At 30.0% G+C, this 24,299-nt stretch overlaps 1 protein-coding gene across 1 annotated transcript in view; it reads left to right on the forward strand.

The window, feature by feature from the left end:
* Positions 1-24,299, forward strand: part of Csgalnact (Chondroitin sulfate N-acetylgalactosaminyltransferase) — a 294,143-nt gene that overhangs the window by 102,447 nt on the left and 167,397 nt on the right. Inside the window, exon 3 of the mRNA XM_085948893.1 lies at positions 7,434-7,487. Within this exon, the coding sequence (XP_085805019.1) occupies positions 7,450-7,487 (38 nt within the window). The 5' untranslated portion in view covers positions 7,434-7,449. The remainder of the gene's footprint in view (positions 1-7,433; positions 7,488-24,299) is intronic.

Below are 24,299 nucleotides of genomic sequence, written 5' to 3' on the forward strand. Positions count from 1 at the left end.
ACACGATAACAAATTTTCTAAATACGATAAAATTGGCATTTATGGCAACCATGTAACACGGCTCGATGAGTTGAACACCTGGTTGAACCGACTAGAGCAGTTCTTTCCTACTAATGATTATCGTCATTTTTGGAACTACTACCCTTGGCGAGTGTTGGCTTCTTTAAAAACTTCCTCCATTTTTGACTATCCAGCCCCGACACTCCCCAGTTACGTTGGTCGAGCATATTAAATCTCCTGTGGCACAGTCCATCGATCTCAGTTTTGGCCGTTTAGGTATTCTCTTACCTCCAAAAGATGCATACATATCACACCTTGCTGGTCGCAGTTTTTGTATTTTTATATGCCACTTGATATTTTCGCATTCATTATGCATAAATTAATGATTAGACAATTAATAATAACCTATGGTTACTGAGAAAATAATAACTTACCTGCGATTATTTATTTATAATATATCTACTAACTACAGTATGCAATATTATATTAGTGCCACAAATAATTCAAATGATTGTTTTATTCATCCGCTTTGAAATTTCATGCAAAGCGCGAAAACAAGGTCGACTATGCAATTTTAATCGTGTTATGTCCACTCTATGATATTATTCAACTATAATCCTCGTGTTTAAAATGCTTCAAAAACTGTGAAGCCGCAATTTAAAAAAATATATAATATTCACAAGCAATTAGGACGTGCTATAATATACGATATTACCGCGAATTATACTTGCGCAATGTGTTGGATTATTTTGATATTTTTAAATCAACCGATAGATTGATTTCGGATCTATGTCATGCGAATTAATTTATTTAAAAAATTAAAAAGTTACTTATTACTGTATGTGAGCTTTACAAAGTCATAGATTTATACATTACTTACTAATTAATGTACATACGTTATGCTGATATTTTTGGTTAAAAAATATACTTTTAGACAATATTTGAATTTGATAAACTATAATTAAACAATTAAAAAACTTAGAAACAAAAAAATACAGTTTCTATTCATTCCAGTTATTAAAATGTTTATTATCTTTCTTATAGGTATAATTTCTGAAAAAATAAATTAATAGTTGTTTGTATACTAATATAATATAACATTTTATAATATTTATTTTATATATTATACCTATAAAAGAGAAATAAATGACGTGTTTATTGACTCATTAACATTTTCTCAGAAATGGAAACTGCTCAGGAATTCAATTTTTGTTTCGGTTTAAATGACGTTCTTATGTATGAAACGCGTGGTCAAATGTGGTTGGTTTTTTCGTTAGTTTTTTTCTGTAGTGTTGTATTTTCATATTCAAACAATATGTCGATTTATATTATCCAATAAATTCTTTATTGCAATCAATATAAGTCTAATAAAATTCAACTTTTATCATAATTTATTTTTATCACTTTATTATCTTTTCTTTTGGGGGATTTTGGAAATTATAAATTAAAATAATATGTCGACTACTTATATATATTTTATAAATATTTTTTCGACTCTCAGATATATATGTACGTAATCTTTTTTGATACGTGTAATATCTCAATTAAAAAATATATCATTAAATACATTAAAATACGTACACATTACGAGAGGACAAAAATACAGCGTTCCCTAACTAATCATCCAAGGAAAAATCAACCAAAACCGTAGAAGAGGAGGACACCGCATTTCATTGCTTAATAACCTCCGTGATTGGTACGAGTGCATCTTTGTCGAAGTGTTCCGGGTAGCAGATAAGAAAGCAAAAATCGCCCGACCTTCATTAAGGGATGGCATGATACGAATAAAAATTTCTGTTTAATTCTTGATGACTGATTTTCAAAACAATATGTAGCATACTAATATTTTGTTAATTTTTGCGTGTAGAGTGGGAAAGCTAAATTGTATCAACTTAGTTAACTTTATCGGAATAAACTGATATTGATTTTCAAATTTTAGGCATGGCCAAAATAGCAATACATAAAGAATAATGTACCTACCATAAATTTATGATAATCCAGAATTTTCTGAATTATGAAGGAGTAATATTTTCTGAAAATTTTCATTATCTCACTCTAAGAATATTCTCTCGTTTTCCCGGAAACAATGTAGGTATAGTGCATTCATTACTACGTTACACGGGCGAGAATATTGCGAGCGAAGGGGAAGTGACAAGCAAGGGCAAAGGCGACCGTCGAAATGAATGAATAATTTCACGAATCGCAAAAGCGGAAGAAATGCAATCAGACTAACGCCTCTAATTCGAGCTAACTGGGAACTCGACATTTTACGCCTAGCCTGCTGCCACCCTTACGTGTACACACTATATATTGTTACAGTGTTGCCATGCTCTGATATTAAATACTACAATGTTGTATGAAACTCAGTTTTTTTTCTTTTTCTACCTTTGAAATGTTTCATTTTATATATTTGTAGGGATTGTTTAATATGCTGACAACTGGTTGCCGAATCCAACGCTATTATTTCACAGTTGGATAATTTTAAAAGATTATTATTTTATATACTGTGGTAAATTAGGATTTGATAGCAACTTCAAAATTGGTTACCCGATGAACACAAAATAAATGCTGCTAAAATAGAACTAAGGATTTTTAATATCTCTCAGTTTTAGTAGTAAAAATAGTAACACGGAGTGTATGTTATAATTAATAAGTAGAATAAATAGGTCTGGATTTATGTTTTTTTTTAATTATTAATAACCATATCCTTACTTCTTTTTGAACCTTAATTTTGAAAAATCATAAACACCCAGGTTTAGAGAAAAGCACGTAAATATTGTTTCCTCACGGGTAATCGACCCCAGAACTCTCGGGTTGAAGTTCAGCGCCTTACACACTGCACCACGAGAGCCGTCTTGGATTTATGGTTGGTGCCCTATGAAAACGTATTTTTTTAAACTCTTAAATATATTTAATAATTTTCTTGCTTTATGCTGTCTTTTAATCAAAATTAATGTTTTAGATAATTCGTTTGTGACTTCTAATATAAAAAATGGTAGCATATTTTTTTGGAATATAATAGCTACTTACATAATTTTTTCTAGCTTTTGGTCCCTATAAATTCTACTTTTCAAAAATATTTTCAAAAAAAAAATCAGACTTGATACAGGGAGCCCTGGATACAACTCCTTTATAGTAAATCTGACCATTAGATTAAACACATTACCATCGAGACTATAACACCAGGCTTGGCTAGTGTGACTTTGTATTTGCTTTTTGACATAGTGTTTCTGTTTCGTATAAAATAAGCATGATCTTGCCATATAAATATATACATTGGTAACCCAAGTAGAAAAAGGTGTAAGAAAGGCACGTTAGAACTTCTTCTTCTTTGACTAATTCCCCTCCTCAGTAAGAGCATAGAATCTGATGGATGCAGATTTGAATCCCTTCGGTACCAATATATGTCTTGCTAATTACTTTTCAAATGCAAATTAACACGTTAATTAAAAAAATAATTAAAATGGCCCGTAAGCATTGTGTTAATTGGTGAGATGTTCTAAATTATATATATTAATTAGTTACGTTATTTTGACGTGTTAAGATGTTGCTTTCATTTATAATAAAATTGCGCTATTTTTTTATATAAAATTTAACTTAAAATCATAAATTAGTTTCTAATTAAATGATCGAAACTTTCACAAAGTATAAAAAGAACATGGAAAATATTTTCAGAGAATATAAATCATTTATTTCCAATAGGGCCGTTATCATATTCTTCGTTTGGCCACTAAATACTTCCACTACTATTTCCACTTAGCTCATTTTTCCAATCGCCGCGAGGACTTAAATGAAAAGAAAATATAATCGAAGTCAAACTTTGTGTAATAAATTTAATCTCCAGTTATAAATTCTACGTTTACATAAAAATATCAAAGTTGGTTAAATTTACTGAATAACTTTTGGAACCACTCTAACTTGTATTTTTGTATTTTTTACAGAATCAATGTAATAAATTTCGTCATTTGATTCATATTTTGAAGATTGACGATACAAAAGATGAAAAAGCTAAATAATTATTTAATTTATTTATTTATTTATTTATTTATTTATAAAAAAGAGTATTACGGCATTACAGCTTTTGGCCAATGCGCCATAATACATAATACATACAAATATATAAAAATATCTTAATTACAAATAACAACTAATATGACAAGAAAGAGGAAAAGACAGCATGTGTAAATATTAAAGAAATATGATAATATATACAATTATAAATTTATCCTATTTAAAACGTCTACAAACATTATATAATTAATAAAAAACAAATCAACCTTTATGGTGCCATCAAATAAGCTAATTGCACGATACACAGCATCATGACTCCTATATATTATTATCCTACAGATTTGCCCGTTTTTGCGAGCGATTGTGTGCCTTATTCGTCACGTCCGATGGGTTCAAACGCCAAACACACTAATTGAATGTTCGAAATTTAAATAGGTCATATAGAGTATGAAAGGAAGGGTTTTCCGAATTTAAGTTATCTTGCGATATAATATTGATGTTTCTCTAAAGCTTTCCGGCACATACGTCACATTATTGACAATATGGGAATTTATTTTTTCACAATGTTTGCAACACTCGAACCGACTAAACAAAGATGGCCGCTTTAAATTTAAAATGCGTTTTAACCGATATATACAATCAATTTTCACAAACTAATCATAATAAGATTGATCGATAAACATATTAGAACTGATTTATTTAAATTTTTATGAATTAAGTTCTCTGTTTAAGTTAAGTTTCTACACCTCTGACGGAAATCAAGTCTTTTGACACTATAAATTTATTACGCTATGTATACTAACATACGGTATTTCAATTGAATCACCACATATTTACTTATGAGATGCATTCGAGTGACTGTAAGTTGAAGTGAGCACAATTTTATATAACTTAACACAGTCACAAAAAAATCACTTTTAAAAAATAGGTAACATCTGTCATTATTTGTTGTTTATGTAAAAAACGACAGGTGATATTATTTACGTCTCACAATGATTTAAAAATGCACAGCACAATATAATAACTCACATTTATAACAAGCACCCATAGATAACTATAAATATTCAAATAAACAATAACATTTATACGAATTCCGATTAAAACTGATCATTTCATTGAAACGCGGGCGTACGACATATCGGCGTTTTAAGATACCAATGAAAATTTTAAAATATGATGTCACTTTTGTTTTTTTTTTTTGTAAGGCTGTTGAATCAATTTTTATTTTGAACCAATGAAACTTATATACATTTAATTAGCTCATTATAACCCAAAAATATTTAAAAGGTATCAAGCAGTGTTGCCAACTAACATTTTCAAAGTTCAGTAGATTTTTTGATTTTTTCTTCAAAATACCATTGATTGACAAAAATGTATGAAATTCAACGATTGTGTTTGGTGAAAGCGTGCATATTGACATAATCTCACAAGTGTATTTTAAAAAATCATGTAAAAAGTGACTTTTGTTCATCACAAATATCATAATTTCTTCTTTTCCTGACAAAAATTTCAGTAGATCTAATGAAATTCCAGTAGACATGGCAACACTGACTATGCGATCAACCCAGTGTTGCCAAGTCAAAATTTAAAAATTCAGTAGATAGACATGGCAACACTGACTATGCGATCAACCCAGCAGTGTTGCCATGTCTACTGAAATTTGCCAATATACTGAATTTTTGATTTTTTTTCGAAATTCAAGAAATCTACTGATATTTGTGTTTCTCCATAATTGTAAATTAACTGATGATTCTTTCAATAATAAACTTGAAATGATTTACGCATGACCTTTTTTGATGTTATACACTTCTAAATTGACATAAAAAGCATTGTAACTCTACCCAAGAGCGCCATTTTACCCATTAATATCATCATTGTTTACAGTAAATTAATATTATTAGTTATTGTTATTCTTATTAGTTTTAAATCATATCTAATAAACCACATTTTTCAAAATCTTCTGAAATTTTAAATTTTGACTTGGCAACACTGGGTTGCAGTGTTGCCAAGTCAAAATTTAAAAATTCAGTAGATAGACATGGCAACACTGACTAATGCGATCAACCCAGTGTTGCCAAGTCAAAATTAAAAAAAAAAAATCAGTAGATAGACATGGCAACACTGACTATGCGATCAACCCAGTGTTGCCAAGCCAAAATTTAAAAAAATCAGTAGATAGACATGGCGACACTGACTATGCGATTAACCCAGTGTTGCCAAGTCAAAATTTAAAATTTCAGTAGATTTTGACAAAAAATTCAGTAGATTTCATAAAATATCAGTAGATTTTGAAAAATGTGGTTTATTAGATATGATTTAAAACTAATAAGAATAACAATAACTAATAATGTTAATTTACTGTAAACAATGATGATATTAATGGGTAAAATGGCGCTCTTGGGTAGAGTTACAATGCTTTTTATGTAAATTTAGAAGTGTATAACATCAAAAAAGGTCATGCGTAAATCATTTCAAGTTTATTATTGAAAGAATCATCAGTTAATTTACAATTGTGGAGAAACACAAATATCAGTAGATTTCTTGAATTTCGAAAAAAAAATCAAAAATTCAGTATATTGGCAAAAAATATCAGTTGATCTACTGAAATTTCAGTAGACATGGCAATACTGGATCAACCATAGAATATTATTTCAAAATTTAATAAAGTAACATTTTTTTATGGCTGTTAAATGATAATTTTTTTAAACCAATGAAACTTATATACATTCAATTGGCTCATATAACCCAAAAATATTTAAAAGGTATTCAACAATAATTGGTGTTATACATATTATTTAAATCATTATCAACCAGGATCAATCCACTGCTATAGCAGGCCTAGCAGCCTGAAGTGGTGTCAGGTGATATTGTGAAGGCCTGACTCCAGAATAGACTACGCATATGACTCCAAATTTGTATTGGCAGTGACGAGATGCAAATTGTAAAACTGACAAATCAGCGAAATGTCAAAATGTCTGACGTAAATGAAAATCCATCCCGAAGGGAAAACTATGGCGCCGTTTATGCATACTTCACAATTATATTAATATACAATACCGCCAAGCCGTCTGCAAGACCTAGCGAGACAGACTGGCGAGAGCCAGCTGGCTCAGCTAGTCTTTATATTATTATTAATATACAAGTTTTTTTTAAATTAAGTAAGAAATGAATTTTAAACAATTAGTTATCTATGAGGTCAGGAGGTGAGTAGCTAATTGTCATGTCTTGTAAAAAATAGCATTGGGTATTGATCAAATTCTGTTTGTGATTTATTTCGTATACTTTATATTTTGTAAAAGTATAATAAATTGAATGAATCCAAAAAAACAGAACCGTATATTTTTTATTATCTAATAGTAGTACTTATAATATATATTTTTAAATATATTAATTACTAATTTATTTACGTTATTTTGTTTCAGAATAAAGAATAGCCGCATGTCAGCTCTTTCAGACTCCCAGGAGGCTCCATTTAGGTAAGAAAATATTCACATTTTATACTGACATGACATTTTTATAGACATATGACATTTTTCAATATCATTCAATACTCTATATAGAAATTTGTACATGTGTAGTTAGTCGTATCGCCTTTAATCGTAAAATATTGTTTTGGAAATAGATTTATAAATAAATCACTTACGAAATATTATGTACTTAATAAAACAGTAAGAATACAAAATTAAATAGGTAGGTAAGTAAATTAGAACTACAATCATAATATCGTGTATAGTTATTTATTTATAATTTTGGTAGGTGCTCGTAAGTATCAAATCATACCTTTCAAATATATATGATATAACAATGACACTAATCAAAATTAAGTTAATGTTCTTATTTATTCTAATAAAATCGGAACATTACTGTCTATGACGAAAAATAACGTACAATTTACATGCAACCATTCAATACCAAACATCAGGTAAAAAAATGTTTTTTTAAACAATCGAATACAACCTTGGTCCTTATACAGTGTGTGCATCGAATATCTACGATATATTATATTACATACATAAAATTAATTAACTTATTATTGTATGTAGTTAGCAAAAAGTTTCAATACGAAGTCTTATAAAACGTAAAATCAAAATACTTGATGGCGTTTTTAAAACCGTTTTTATGTTATTTATTTAGTAGCTAGAGCAAAATTTATCTTGGTTGCTTGGCGGATTTTAATTAAAACAATATGGCGGCTTATTAATAGCCGTAATCTTTTATCTATTCTGAGTTTTTTTTATAAGAATGACATACGCGCTATACATATCTGTGACGTTCATCTAAATTTCATGTCAATATTTCCTGCATATTTGTTCTCTTATATACGTGATTAATTATGCTTCACATCTACAATATTAAGAAGCCATTTGACGATTTATTTTTTACCCAATCATCTCAGGATACCCTGTCCTAGTTTTTATGGCATTTAAAGCTTATACTCTATGGAGTCAAAATATTCGGTAACCTATTATTGGTGACGCTTATTGACCGGATGGTAACATATGCAGTTCGCCGTAACACACTTCATCGTGACATTTTGTATCGGAAATATATAACCGTATATTAAAGACTATCCAACCTCTTTGGGTCGTATAGTACTGACATGAAATTCATGACTAAATAAAACACAGTTCTTATCGATTTACACTTCACAAGAAAACAGGAACAGGACAATAAAATTGCATTTTCTGATAAAAAATCTCACGGCAAACTGTGCCACGGTGAAATGCTTTACGTAGAATTTACATTTAACCATGGTTACAACATCTATGCTGAAAATAAACTCTTATCTGGTCATATTTCTGGCCTTATATTATTATATTGTTGTTAGTAAAATATAAAAATTTTCAATCCAATTATATCATAACAACATTATAGGTTTATACATGTAGTATAAATACGTAATTGAATCACGATCGTAAAGAGATACCAAATGTGTACATAGGTAGATGATACAGAGATCTTACTTAGACACAAGGACTATGGTGTCGCAGATAGTTTATCCTGAATGAAATATTAGCGTGTAGTGCAGAGCAGTGGTGTTCAACGTTAACTATTCACTAACTCAAAGTGTATCGTAGTTTCCTTGTACGTAGGTTATCGATCACAAGTAAATGTGAGTAAACTATAATGTAGATACATATATCAGGTAAAAGAGGCAATGTTCTAAAACGGGTACATGTATTTGATCTCGTAGCTTTATAAACTAACATCTAGGTACTTTTTGACAAGACCATAATATTATACAGCCAAACATTCAAAATATTCAAAACATTTAAATCATATAATATGTTTAATCTTTTGGTTTCTCTGAACCATATGGAGTAAATAAAAACTGTCTTGGACAGCATAAGATTAATGTTTATATTTAAATTAATAAAACTGTTTTATATATTATTTTGTTTTATATATATTTATAGAGTATTTGACTGGTTGTTATTATTTTACTGAATTTTCAATATGTTTGTATAAAATTGTAAGTCATTTTTTTCTCTTAGTGTGCTTCATATTGGAAAATATACGTGCTGCCAAAGGCGATATATTTGTTATGATGTGTTTATTATTATTTATCGTTGTTGATTTTACCCACAATGGCCGAGTGGTTAACGGATCGGCTTATAATGTCGAGGGTCACAGATTTAAATTCTGGGCCTGTCCAATTTACATATTAAAAATAATAATAAAATCTCATTAATAAGAAGAAAAAAAAATCTGTTAATACAAACCTCCACTCTGTGAATGATCATATGATTCTACTAGAATCGGACATGGTCGAAAGAAAAAAGAAGAAGAAGATTATACCTAATAACCCTGATTTAAATAAAAAAAATCAGTAATGACAATTCTTTTAATTATTTCAGATGTATTAACTATTTATGGTGTATTACAATAGAAATACTTTTAAATCTAAAAAGGGTAACCAAACTGTATAATGGCGTAAATTTATAGTACCTATTTAGAAAATTATCTAAAGTATACTATCGAATAGGCTTTTTTCATATAATATGACTTTTGCAATGATACCGCGCTCACTTGAAAAGTTAAGTTGCAAAATATGTTGCTGTGAAAAACAGAAATTACTGCCACAGGATTAACAATTAATTAACAGATGGTTACTATGTACAACACCAATCCAGAGATTCAAAAAGCAGTTAGATCCTACGTCGGATCTAAAGTTTGTCAGTTTTGAAACCTGCTTGATGTATGCACTTCAACTAGAATAATTTAAAGTTTCTTTTGCGACATTCTGATAACATTTGTGTTTGTGAATGGTGTCTTAGGATTGTTGTGTCATGATATATTGAGCGTGATAAGTGTGGAAAATGAGTGGTTGGAAGACAATTAATCAAGTGTTCTTGTTTTATATTTTATTATTATATGCCATAAAGTAAAATCGATTATTTTAGTAAGTTTTTACTATCGTATTTTATTATTATCGTCTAATTAAATTGTAATAAAAACTGTTGTTTTCAAGGTATCACGTTACCTACGTTATTGAATTAATAACGAAAGATAGCCCCAACGTAAATAACTACTTAGATAATATGCAGCATAAATTTCCAGATTCAGTTTACAAATTGCAACACAGATCATGTTTGCACCGGTATAGTACCTGCAAAGTCTAATTAACCTGCGAGATAACGCCAGCTAGACAATACATACTTATAATATACCCGAAGAGGTGGAAGAGGATTTATTTAAGAGGAGTAGGAGAAATTAACAAGTTTTTGTTCGAGAAAACCTCAACGGAAGAAAATAATAAAAGCTTTATTTAGAAATGTAGTTTCCACACAATTCTTTTGAATTATACAACTACAAAATAAAACTAGTCTTTATGTGGTGAATAAAAAAACTGAATAGAAAGGTGTACTTTTATTTTACTTTGCAAAAAAACAGATTATATTAAGACTTTCTATCATTATTACTAATGTATAATTATATATATCATTATGCCAAAAGTTAATAAACAATATTAATTATTAAATGAAAATCTAAAATTTTAACGTTTCCAATGAATGTATATTTTAAAAATAAATTAAAAATAATTGAAAACACCTTCTTATTCTTGCGCTATATCCCATTGCGAGATTTGGTATCCCCTATAAATTATGTCATTCACTGACTCTTGTCCCTTGCCAATCTTCTCCAGATTCCAGTGTTCCTCCACATATGCAATCCACCACTTTCGCGGCCTGCCTCAAGATGATTCCGCTGTAGTATGATCTTTGTAATCTAGTCATGATCTGCGGTGTTCCGTCGTCTCTGGCGTTTTTTCAAAATGGCAGCTCATTGTAGTATTTCCGATATTTAAAAAAATATTAACTAATAGGTTAGCCATTTGACTAGATTCTCGAGATCATGGTGCATTTTTATAATGTTATAATATATAATCCCTATGTTCTTGTGGTAAATATTTCTACATTTTTTTCATTGTTCTGGATCAGTTACTATATTGTAATACCACAAGTTATAGACCATAAACAATACATGTTTTTAGCCTGAAAGAAATAGACATTTATTGTTTTTAGCCAGTATAATAATTTTCAATGCTCTATCATTGTTAATGTCAAAATTAAAATACCGTCTTGTAGTACTCGGTTCGATCTACGAGACTCCATTGCGAGGTTAAAAAAACAAACATGTGATATAATATTATATGCTTTACCTCTTCTTTGGCCATATCTGCCCCTTAACTGGAGCATATGGACACCATGCGGCGTCTCCAAGAATCTCTGTCGCTCGCCAGTCATTTTGCTTCGTTCCAGGTCAAACCAGCATCCCGTAGCTCGCCGTATACACTCTGTAGATTGTATTTAGCGGCCGAGTAATATTTACTCTACCTCTACCTCTACCTCTTACCTCTACCTTTACCTCTACTCTTCATTTTATGTTCTTCATTTTTCGCGTAATAACTATGGTTATATACAGTATGTAGTTATACTATTATAATATTACGGCTATGGACATTTCAGTGGATCTACGGAACAGCCTTTTGATTTATAATAAAAATATATTGAAAAATTCTACATCTAGCAGTGGATTGATCTATTCTAAGCAAATGATAATGCTGATTTTATCGGAAGGAAAAATATTTTAATTTTTAGAAATTTGTTCGCAGTGTTGCAGTGTACGAGAATCTATATTTTTGAAAGTACCTGTATAATGTAAATAATTGATGGCCACTGAAACGCTACTGAGAAAATGGATCGTATATTACCATAAGGTGCTTTACTAAGTATCGCAAGAAGAACGTACTACATGCATTTTTCACCGCAATACTAAAATATTCTCCTAAGTAAGATGCGATACGAAAAAAGTTTTTTAAGCAGGATTTATGAACACGAACGTGCATGGGTTTTTTTCTTTCCTTCAAAAAGATACTCGGCAAAAGTTTCAGGTGTTTTAAAAACCCATTGCAAATTTGTTTAGCAGCGCGGGTAATATGTAGCCACGAGAGAGCTTTAAAATTGAGATTTTATAAATTGTCCAAATGAAAAATTTCACGTGAAAAAAAAGTATATTCATTATTATTATTCACTTTACAAACGATTTTTCTGATGGAATTTTTACTTAATATTTGTTTTCCATTATTTTACTATTCCCAACCAACATTCTTAATATATTATTATAACTTAAAAGTAATATACTTAATAGCAATTCCAAAACTTTATTAGCCACTTTGCAGGTTTCTTATTAGGTACCAAAGGTGTCCGGCAAGGTGACACTATCTTATCTAAACCATTCATCGCTACTTTATGAGATCTGTTCAGGAAACTTAAGTGAGAAAAGGATTTTCTATTAACGGCGAATATCTCAGTCACTTGCGTTTTGTAGACGATGTCTTTGCAAAGGTTGTACGTAAAACATTTCACCGTGACACAGTTCACCGTGAGTTTTCTTATCAGAAAGAGATGGCCATACACTATACGGTCTCCAATTTTATTAGATTCAATATGAAAATTCGGCGAGTAGAAGTTGGAGTTAGATAAAATATACAGTAAAACAGTACTGCCCATCACAGGACCACCTTCATACTTGTCAGGTCAGTATGCATATTTCAACGAGGATCTAGATACCAATTAGGGTGGAATGATCTAGGCAGGCTTTTATTCAGCAATGAATAGATTCCGGCGAAATATAATAAAATTATATTAATTTAATTAATTTGCGTCTATTAATTGTCTCATATATTTGCTATTCAAAATACTACTTTTTCATGGGTACTAACTAATGCGTTTAGATTATTATATTATATTATAGATTTAATCTTTAAACTCATTTAACTTTTAAAAAGATACGTAGGTACAGCAAAGAACATCTGAAGGGTTAAAACACTGTGTAGATACTTTAATAATTCATAATTGGATATCTTACGATTTATTTATTACTTTTCAATAACAGTTTGATTTAATAATAACCTCATTCACTATTGGAAAGAAGTCTTTATTGGGAATATACTGTATTTAACTTTTGATATAAATATCCAAACTTTCTCAGCACTAGTAAAGACTTGAAGAAGTACAGAGGGATCTATAAAAAATAATTCAAAAATATTCTTTTGAAAACAAATAAAACAATGTCAATTTTCAAAATTTAAAACTTTCGATAAACCTTTGATATATTTAGGCAGTGTATACACTTACTTTTAAACTAACCATGAAATGGTAAAAATTTACAAAGGCCAATCTAGACAAAGTATGTGAGGGTCGCAAAATGGAAATTCTCCGATAAATTTTCTAAAAGAAACTATTTTTACTAATCATATATTATGAACTTCACTTGGTGTATATAATATTTATAGGTAATATATGTATGTTTCCTAAACCTTTCAACGGGATTTCGCTTAAAATCCGAGTACTACACATATCACGTTATAAAATCACAATTGAACAAAAATGAACACATTAAACTCGACACTCATAATTGGCCAAGCTAAAGGCAAAATCAATGTGTAATATCGTATATGAAAATTATATTTTATATATTACATTTTTAAACTACATTAATTTGTCTATGGTATGTTTTTATTTTAGTTGACTTAAATTATGTATTATTTAAAACTGAACAAAACACTCTTGATTTATAAAATATTTAATATTCATTGTTGAAAATATTTAATTTGGACGTGTGTAAAAATCACATTTTTCGGCTATTAGAATATTATTATTTACGCTGTGGTGATGTTAAAAGATTTTTTTCCCTTTAATATTGCTATACAGCATGTCTAAAAAATACCACAGTATGGCGGGAACGAAACAAATGGACACCAACGGTACTACATTTATGATAGCTAGACCATGAAAACGTGATAACCACTGATGGATGGGTGCGACAGGCTGCAGTGATAAATATGTGACCATTTAATGAGTTGTAATACAACTGTAATGTACATATCTTATTAGGAATCTAATTTACATAATATGAGTGCCCGATTTCAAAGCATGCGATTATGTGAATACAAATCCTCCTCAGTCCATGAAATTTTCATAGATTTTAACATTGGTTTATATTATTTGAGACTGTTTCAAATAATGTATAGTTATATATTATTATACCTAAGTTGGCCATCAATGCCAACTTTAAATATAACTATTTAAATTAACTGATATTTGAATATATCTGATATTTTCTTCATAAGATTAGAGTTTAGAAACTCGTTTTCCTTGCAACTAGTATTATTAATCAGATTATAAGAGAGAAAACGATTAAAAATCCACATCCGAATTAAAACCCACACACCAATTCAACTTAAAAAAATATTTAAATTGTTTTAATCAGATTTAAATTCAAATTTTCAACATGCCAGTATTTTATTTACTCGGGCGTCTAAAGTTAAAAGGCAGTAAATTAATTAGTATTACCTGTTTTGTGCCAAGAAAACCCCACGCTAAGTCAATCTCACCGAAATCTGTGGCAATAATATCTCTTTTGTACTGTATAGACGTTCAGATTTGTCTGTTTATCTTTCTGTCATTCTAAATGAAAGGCCAGAGGCTTTAATTAATTACGGAAAACGACACGAGCTCCCCTAACGAAAAGTTTTCTCAGTTTTTTTCGGACATAGCCCAGAGCCAGTTTTTCCAAGAAATCACGAAACGAAACAAAAAACGGGTTTCCCTTTTAAATACGAGACCCAAGCGAAAAAATCCTTTTTCTGTTCTCTCTCTTGTTATTTAAAAATTGTCAAAGTTTGGGAATACAAGAAGGATTTTGAGAGATTTATGGTTTGCAAAGCTGCTATTTTTGTTAAAAGAACTTACCTATTAATGGTTTCCTAATTGTAATTAACTTACGTACATAAAATAAAACAAATTATAATATCATCAAATTATTTATTTTCCCTCTTATACGTAAATATTTTTTTTGATAATTATATATGTATATGTTATTGTAGTGTAAACCATTGTTCGAAAACCTTTTTAGACGTATGTACCGTATTCGACATTTAGTTTTTATAATAGGACAGTAAGTGTTTTTTTTATTATACTTTTAATGTTAAAAATACAGAGACACATGGGTGTGTATAACAATATATGAACCAAATAATATGATATTATATAACAATGAAACTGTATGAAAAAAAATATATTAGTTAACCTCTCGAAGCTCCCTGATAATTGTAAGTTTTGTGACTTTTTGACTTATATTTACACAAATTTGTATGTATAATTTATATTAAATTTTGTTTAAAACCTGCGTAATGCATATTCAAATGAATTTGTGTCGGTAGATTTCAAAATCAGCCAAGTCCACAATAGATGAATAGGAGAAAAACAGCTTTTTGTTTTCTCAAATACACAGTCACAAGGGTGAAAGTTTATATTATTTCGAGTACAGAATATTTAAAATTAATAAATTCCATATTTTGATAATGCAGAAATGTTATAAAGCAGTAATTCTTCAGCAATTCACAAAAAAGTCGAAAATACATAAAGGTGGACTTGGCTGATTTTGAAATGTAGTGACACATTTAAACGTGTAGGTGGTCGTTGATTTTTCCATTGGAAAATGTATTACTGTGGTACTAAATTATTTAAAAAATATATCACAATAGTTATTGTGTTTGTCCTCAAATGTATTGTAATTAATTTAAATGTTATATTTGACGTTGGTTTGATATCTGCATTGAAAGGGTTTCAAAAACATGTATGTTGCACTGCTTTTTTGTTATACTTACATAAATATTGTTAAATATCCGGTTTGTAAATCTTCAATAATCCAAACGACGGTGTATTTTTGTATTTTCCATCCGACTGCAACAACATTTAATATTTTTTATCAATTATTTTATTCATATAGAAATATTATTGAAATAATTATTGAACATGTAGACCGCATGTGAGTATTAAATCATTTAAGGGTCACATTGGGTACACGTGCCACTGGCTGTCGATCACTATTGTCAGATATTATTATCATCTCACGGTTCATTTTTTCTCATTCAATAAAAGAATGACGATGCTTAGAATACTATTTATTCTTGTAGTAATTAATGTAATTATGTGAGCATAAAATGTTGATTCTCAGGATGAGAAAAGACACAGAATTTAATGACATATACATATTTCCTACAAATCATACATATTTTTCAATGTTCACTTTGATAATCCAAATCGTTTTCAGCCTTTATACGGTGCGTTATTATATAATATGTCTGACGTTGTGGCGAAAAATTGTACGACGTATCTGTATTGTAATAGGTATTTAATTATTACATTCATGGTACAACTATCAAAAGGAATTCATCTACCGGAATTTGTTTTCTCTGAGAGAATTCACAGGATCAAAGTAATCAGTCCACCGGTTTTGATTTTACCAAACAGAGTTTTAAGGAAAACGTTTCTGGGAAACGAAGCAAATATTATAATACCTATTGAATAAAAGATAAGATTAATTTGATTCCGCGAAAATGCCGAATGAGCTACCTACAACGAAAATACCAAGCAAAAAGACGTAACTAGAAATTATTAATTAGAAATGTAGGTATTTAAAATAAATAATAATAATATACTGTCAGTTAAAGACACCATTTTACTTTTTCATATAATATGTATATTATTTTGGCATTATTTTATCATTGCCGATTATGGCGATTCGAGTATACTTGGTAGCTAAAAGAGGATTATTATTCTGTATGTTGAAAATTTGAAAGACGACAGCTTGGTTATAATATTCAATATGATCTATTATATATTATAATATGTATGAATACAAATTATAAAAAATTAAGAATTGTGATTATGTATAAATAAAATAAAATTCCGATCACAAAAATAATTACATTATTTATAATTACTTTCAAACGAGTTGTTCAGGTATTACATAGTGGTTAGCAGGAACCAGCTTCAGCTAGACGGCTAAACATCAATAAAGTTAGTGCCTGTACTAACTGCCATGTAATCGCCTCCTCCCAGCATCCACATCCACCATCACAACCATACAAAAATTACAGTCCACTATAAAAGTGCCTTTACATATTTCTTAACCATTATTATATTTTAAAGTGCTCTATCACCAATATCCATTTATATTAATTAATTGACAGCATATATAATATAATTATGTTTTAGCACTACAACAGGCCATGATGCTTCATGACAGTAGTGTGGTATTAAATTAAAACAATCACTTAAAAATGTTGTTACCTCACCAGGAATCCAAAAAGTATTCATATTTGAGTCACATATTATTAAATCATGATGTTTGATCCCAAGAAATCATAATATCGGTCGCCACGTTGTGGAAGTTTTATCAAATTTTTCACGAAAAATGGATGTTAGCCACCACTATCAGGTTCATATTATGGGTCCAAATATACATATAATTCAAAACTTGCTATTTTATATTTTATATTAAACCGCTCGTTCATTGTGGACATAAAATATATGTAAGTTCATATTAAATGTGTATATACAATATAATATATTGACCTCTAACTTTTGAAACCCACTAATAGTATACGAATATAAGTGGTTAGGACCTTAGTAACTTCATAGTATTATAATATTATGTACTATTAAATACGGAAAATGGTTGGGCATTTCCAATTATGCAAATACGTCATGTTGGTATGCCCGATTTTACAAGATTTCTTACACTTATTGCAATAATTATTTATTAATAACAACTATAATCCTCCAAGGTCGGCTGTTAACATGAATCGTGAAGGGGTTTTAGTTTACGGAAATGTTTGAAACAAACGACTTTGTTAAACATAAATTATTTATTCGTAAAACCGGCGAACCAAAAGAGGTATATATCAAAATGTTTAATTGTTAACATGGCTTTCAGATAATTACTCAAGTGACAAGGAAGAACATTGTCTAATTAATATTACTTATATGTTTATAATCATAGCTATATAATATTATATTATTGTAATTACATTTAATTTTCAATTTGACTTTGTATTCATTTAGTCACTAGTGTATATACGAGGGTGGGTCAATAATTCCTTAGAAAAAAGCATTAAAACAGTTTTTATTTTTGTATTTTTTTTTTATTTCTCAACATAATCTCCTTGGAGCTCAATACACTTGGTTAGACGTTTCTCAATTTTTTTTAAACCGTCAGAAAAATAAGTTTTCGGAAGGTCCTCAAAATAAGCATTTGTCCGATCGATGACTTCTTCATTTGAAAAAAAAACGTTGTCCACTTAGCCATTTTTTTAAGTTTGGGAAAAGGAAAAAGTCACTGGGGGCTAAATCTGGCGAATACGGTGGGTGGTCGACCAATTCGAACTTCAATTCTTCAATTTTAGCCATTGATCGTAAACATGTGTGAACACGGGCATTGTCCTGATGAAAGAGGATTTTTTTCCTGTTTAAATGAGGCCGTTTTTCTTCAATTTCGTTTTTTAGCTGGTCCAATAAAGATGCATAATAATCCCCTGTTATTGTTTTTCCTTTTTCCAAATAGTCAACGAAAATAATTCCACGTGCATCCCAAAATACAGTAGCCATAACCTTACCAGCTGATTTTACGGTTTTCGCCTTCTTTGGACATGGTTCGCCTTCCGCAATCCACTGCTTTGACTGTTCTTTCGTCTCGGGAGTATAGTGGTGTATCCATGTTTCATCTACAGTCACAAAGCGACGAAAAAATTTATCCGGATTGCGTTGCATGAGCGACAACAGGGCTTTAGAGGCCACCACCCTATTGCGTTTATTGTCGACTGTGAGCAAACGCGGCACCCATCTTGCAGAATTTTTTTTCATGCCCAATTTGTCATGTAAAATAGAAATGGCGCTACCTTTTGAGATCCCTGTAACCTCAATTATCTCACTCAACTTTAATCTTTGGTCACTTAACACCATATCGTGGATTTTATTGATCATTTCTGGTGTAGTCACCTCTACAGAACGTCCTGAGCGTGGTTCATCCTTCGTTGATGTACGACCACGTTTAAATTCATTTAACCAGTTATAAATAGTTGCAAGTGAAGGAGCAGATATGCCGTGAACTAAATCCAACTCATTTTTTATTTCCTTTGCTGTTAACCCTTTTATATTAAAATGTTTAATAACTGCTCTAAACTCAATTTTCTCCATTTTCCATTTTTCCATTTTCCACAAGCAAATTTTTTTTTAAAATGTACGAAAAACACACAACAACCCGACCAATCTGATTGAAACTTCGCAGCATACTGAATCGGTAGTGCCGCTGCATGAAAACAAACCGCTTACATTACTAGTCGCGCCACTTGTCGGCTTTTCTAAGGACTTATTGACCCACCCTCGTATCATATTGTAGAACAGCGATATTCAAAAGTATTGAATGATTTTGAGATCTTCAGAAATACATATAATTATAAAAATTAATTAATAATTATTAATATCAATAAGATACAATATTACTTAAGTATATTAATAATATTACTATTATTAATGTTTGTATACAATAAGATTATAAGAAACAGTTACCCATAAAACTTATGCTAATGTCGTGAGTCATAAATGATGAGAACATCAAATATTTCATGATGCTATTTTTTTTTATACAGAAGACAATAAAAGAAGTCATACTGAGCTACCCTTTTTAGTTCAATTGGGATACTTAAACTTTGCTTTATTTTCAATCGATCCATCTCCAGACTCATTAATACCTATCAGTGTTAATATGCCTGCAATAAATTTTTTAATGATTTTTTTTTCTAAAATACTAGAAAAATATATTTAAATTAAACTGTGATTTTTTTCATTCTAATAAGTAATAACAATATCCAACCACCTAAAAAAATTATAAAACAGTTTAATTTAAAACATGAATTGAGGAACAGAGGAAGAATGTTCGAAATGGGGTTAACGTGAAATATAGGAAGCAATGAAGGTTCTAAAAGTACTAATAAACGTCTGTATGTGTATAAAATATCAAAATAATCTTCTTTTTTAATCAGCTCTACGATTCGATGTGAATTTTATTTACATGCACGATAAAAAATAAAAAAATATAAAAGAAATGGATGTTAACTACTTGCTCAACTTATTAGGTATATGTTTAGGGTCCAAACACACATAGGAATGCAATATGTGATTATTTCCCTTAAATTTGCACCCTTGGTTCTATGACGTAATAAACCGACATGTCAGCTCAATCGTCGTGGATCAAATAATTTAAATACGTTTAAATTTTCGGATCAATAAAAATAGTTTTGTATTTTGCAGCAACTTACCTTTGTAAAGAAGCTTTCTACACTTCGTTTTGAACCCCGAATATAATTAGTAAATATATTATTGAAAATACATAATTTTTAAATTATTTTAGAAAAAATGTATTATAACCAATAGAATCGAACCTGCATCTCTTGGGTTTCGCGCCCGTGCACATTGACGACAATGCTAAAAGCGCCGTACTTAATTACGACAAATTTTAACTAGTAACTCTCATAATACCTACTCTCTGAAGCGATTTTCAAAATTGAGCTACATTGGCTATCGGTTTTTGTATTTTAAATCAAAGTAGGTATTACTTTGATTACTAACCGACGTCACGCATTACTCCAAGATATTTTGTATTGTAACTTACTTGAACTTAATTTTTTTTCCAACGAGTAATATTCACAAGATTTAAGAATGTAATATTCTAAGTATTGAACATACATAATTTTTAAAACACTCAATAGAAAAAATCTTTTTGAAAAAAGTCGCCACGAAAAGAGCCACAAGTTAAAATTTGTCGCAATTAAGTACGGCACCTTTAGCATTGCGGTCAATGTGCACGGGCGTGAAACCCAAGAGATGCAGGTTCGATTCCTGCGGGGTGTCTTACTTTTTCAAAAAGATTTTTTCTATTGGTTATAATAAATTTTCTCAGAAGTGTTATCAACATTCTTAAATCTTGTGAATTATTCGTTGAATAAAAAAAATAGTTAATTAAAGAATATATTATTATTTGTAGATTTTTTAAATTTCTAATTAGTTAAAGTAATGGATAACTTTTACGTACGCAAATTAATACAATGCAATCTTTATTGCCTTAATAAAAATATACAATCCGCTTAATTTTATACTATCTCTTAAAGACAAGCCACTTAGATACAATGTTTGACGATAGCAACAACATTCATTACCTAAAATGTGGAACGTATCCAAGTCGCCCGGTCGGATATCGCGTTTACATTTTTATCGCGAAGTGTCCTAATTTGTCCCTTTTTTCTCCTGCAAGGCACAAAAGTTTTACGATGCTCGCGTGCAAAAGGAAACATATCGCAGCGTTAAAAGGAGCTTTTTAATCAGATAAAAAAAAATACTCTCAGACATCCCCGTTTAAGTAGTTTCTGTTTAATTTGAAAAAAAGTACTTAATACGCTTCAGAGAATTTGAAAACTGGAAAAAATAAGTCTGAAAATAATATCCCACAGGGGTGATGGCAACGTATAAAACTTGAAGAAGAGCTTTCACTAGATAAACAGAATAAACCAATAGTGTCACGCATTTTCTACGTTACTAAATCTACATATATATCTGAACTTTTTTACTTTTTAATACTAAAACAGACCGTCAGGCCCAATGGGTGCCAATGACATGGTTAATAATATGGTTGTGGTGAAATAGTAGTATAATAGTAGCAGTAAAATAATTATAAAGTCTTTAAGAAAATTACATATTATATTATTATCATCTGTATGAGACACCAGTGCCTTATACCACGCTCAACGTTATGTTGAATATTGAAAAAGAAATTGATGGGAATATTTCCACAGTCAAGATTGCGTCAAGTGAAGTTGTTACTTCGTTAACATCATTTCGTTCGACCACTTCAGAAACTAAAATAAAGACACTTATGTGACACAATATGGCAGTCAATTAAATGAAATAAAATCGAAATAATTTGTCTCCGCATGCTTAATGCATTGTCGATTCGAATGATGATTCACAATTATTATATTGACTAGAAGTAGAAAATATCTCAACTTATTGATCGACTTAATTGAAATATGATTCTCACTTATCAATATCATTTGAACGATAAAACTCGACACGTTTAAACGTAGCATTACGCACTAGAGTCACTAGACAGTCAAGCATTGACACATTCCCTTCCGTCTATTATATCACCGAATACTGCGAGAGGTGAACCCAAGTAGATTGATAATATGATAATAAATAATATTTTTCGAGTCACCATGAAATGATTCTAAAACATATTTGTGTTGTGTGTGGCATTCTAAATACATTTTCATAAATAATAACCACTCTAATCTCTCTGTGTATTAAAAAACATAAATAAAGAGATTATATTTAGAAATATATTGTCAGTGTTTCCATATTCAGTACTTTGTATATTTATGTATTTTCTTTATTATCGATATATCGTGAAAAAATAACAATCGAGAGTGGGTTCATCCTGAAAATAACAAAGTTAAATTTATATAGTTGAATAAAAAATCTACATACCAATCTTTCACGATCTACTAATATTATTATAATTTTTGTTTTTTTTTAAAATCTAGTTTTTGAGGCATTGGTTTGTAGTCTAAAGTTATCAAGGTATTACCGTGGTCAATAATCCTATTTTTGGATCCAATCCAGCGCTCGAAATGGAAAAGTTTACGAACCGGAGCGCATGACAGTTTTCTGAAGAACAATACATAGTTAGCATAGTTAGAAGACATAGTTATCAATTTTTTGTGCATTTCATAAAAATAAGTATGTTAGATCTTCTATTATATGGCTTATCTAGCTCAGACGGTCAAATTATATTTTTCCACGAGACGGAGCGATAATTTTACCGATTTCAGGAACAGGAACGACGCTCCGGTTCATTTCGAACCCTGATCCAATCGAAATGTATAGCATGGAATATTACAATCATATATAGGTATAATAATTACATGACGGCAACGTCTTCAGACTTATACATTGGACTTTTGTTTTTTATAATATACGTTAGGGAGAGTAAAAAATATATTTATTATTAATGTTTATGATGGAACCCATATAGGCACTCGGTCCCTGGGCCGCCCTCGGAGAAGATGGGCAAATAATCGTGCAATTAACTTATTTGATGGCACCGTAAAGGTTGATTTATTTTATAATAACTATATCATGTTTGTGGACGTTTCAAATAGGTTAAATTTATAATTATTGTATTTATCATTTTACTTTAATCTACATAAGCACGTCATACTTTCTTGTTATTTTGGTTGTTATTTGTAATTAAGTCATTTTTATAATTTGTATTTATTATGTATTATGGTGCATTTGCCAATCGCTGTAATGCCATAATACTCTTTTTCTAAATACATAAATAAATAATTTCAAGAGAGACGCAGAGAAGCTGAGTGTGACCAACTGGATAGATAAAGAGAGAGAAAGAGCTCGGGATTGAGATTCTTGGAGGATAGTTGTGCAGTCTGCCATAGACCTAAATGATCTGAATCGCTAGCTTAATTAATTATAAAAATACAAGATATGAAAAAAATAACAATAGATTAGATATAAAATATTATTACACTACTTATTCAAATGTACCTATTCAAATATTTAAATATTTTCTTATTTATTATAGCTGAATGTTGCGTAACTAAATTTGTGTGACCAGCATGTGACTCCCGAACAGTTAGATGCCGATCACTGAATACGCTAACTTAAAAATAATATAAATAGAGAAACCTACACATATATATATTATATCAATCATTTTATCAACAGTAGTGTATAATCAGGGAACTCAGAAATAATGGGAACTGAAATACCTAACGGGTGTGGAGTAACCGGCAACCGATCTCGAGTGTGGAAGAATATGAGATCAACTTAGACACGTGTCAATAATACGCTTGTCCTTCGTTC

This window comes from Rhyacophila brunnea, unplaced genomic scaffold (genome assembly GCF_057557595.1).
Source record: "Rhyacophila brunnea isolate RB1 unplaced genomic scaffold, BYU_Rbru_1.0 scaffold_10, whole genome shotgun sequence".
NCBI classification, from domain to species: Eukaryota; Metazoa; Arthropoda; class Insecta; order Trichoptera; family Rhyacophilidae; genus Rhyacophila; species Rhyacophila brunnea.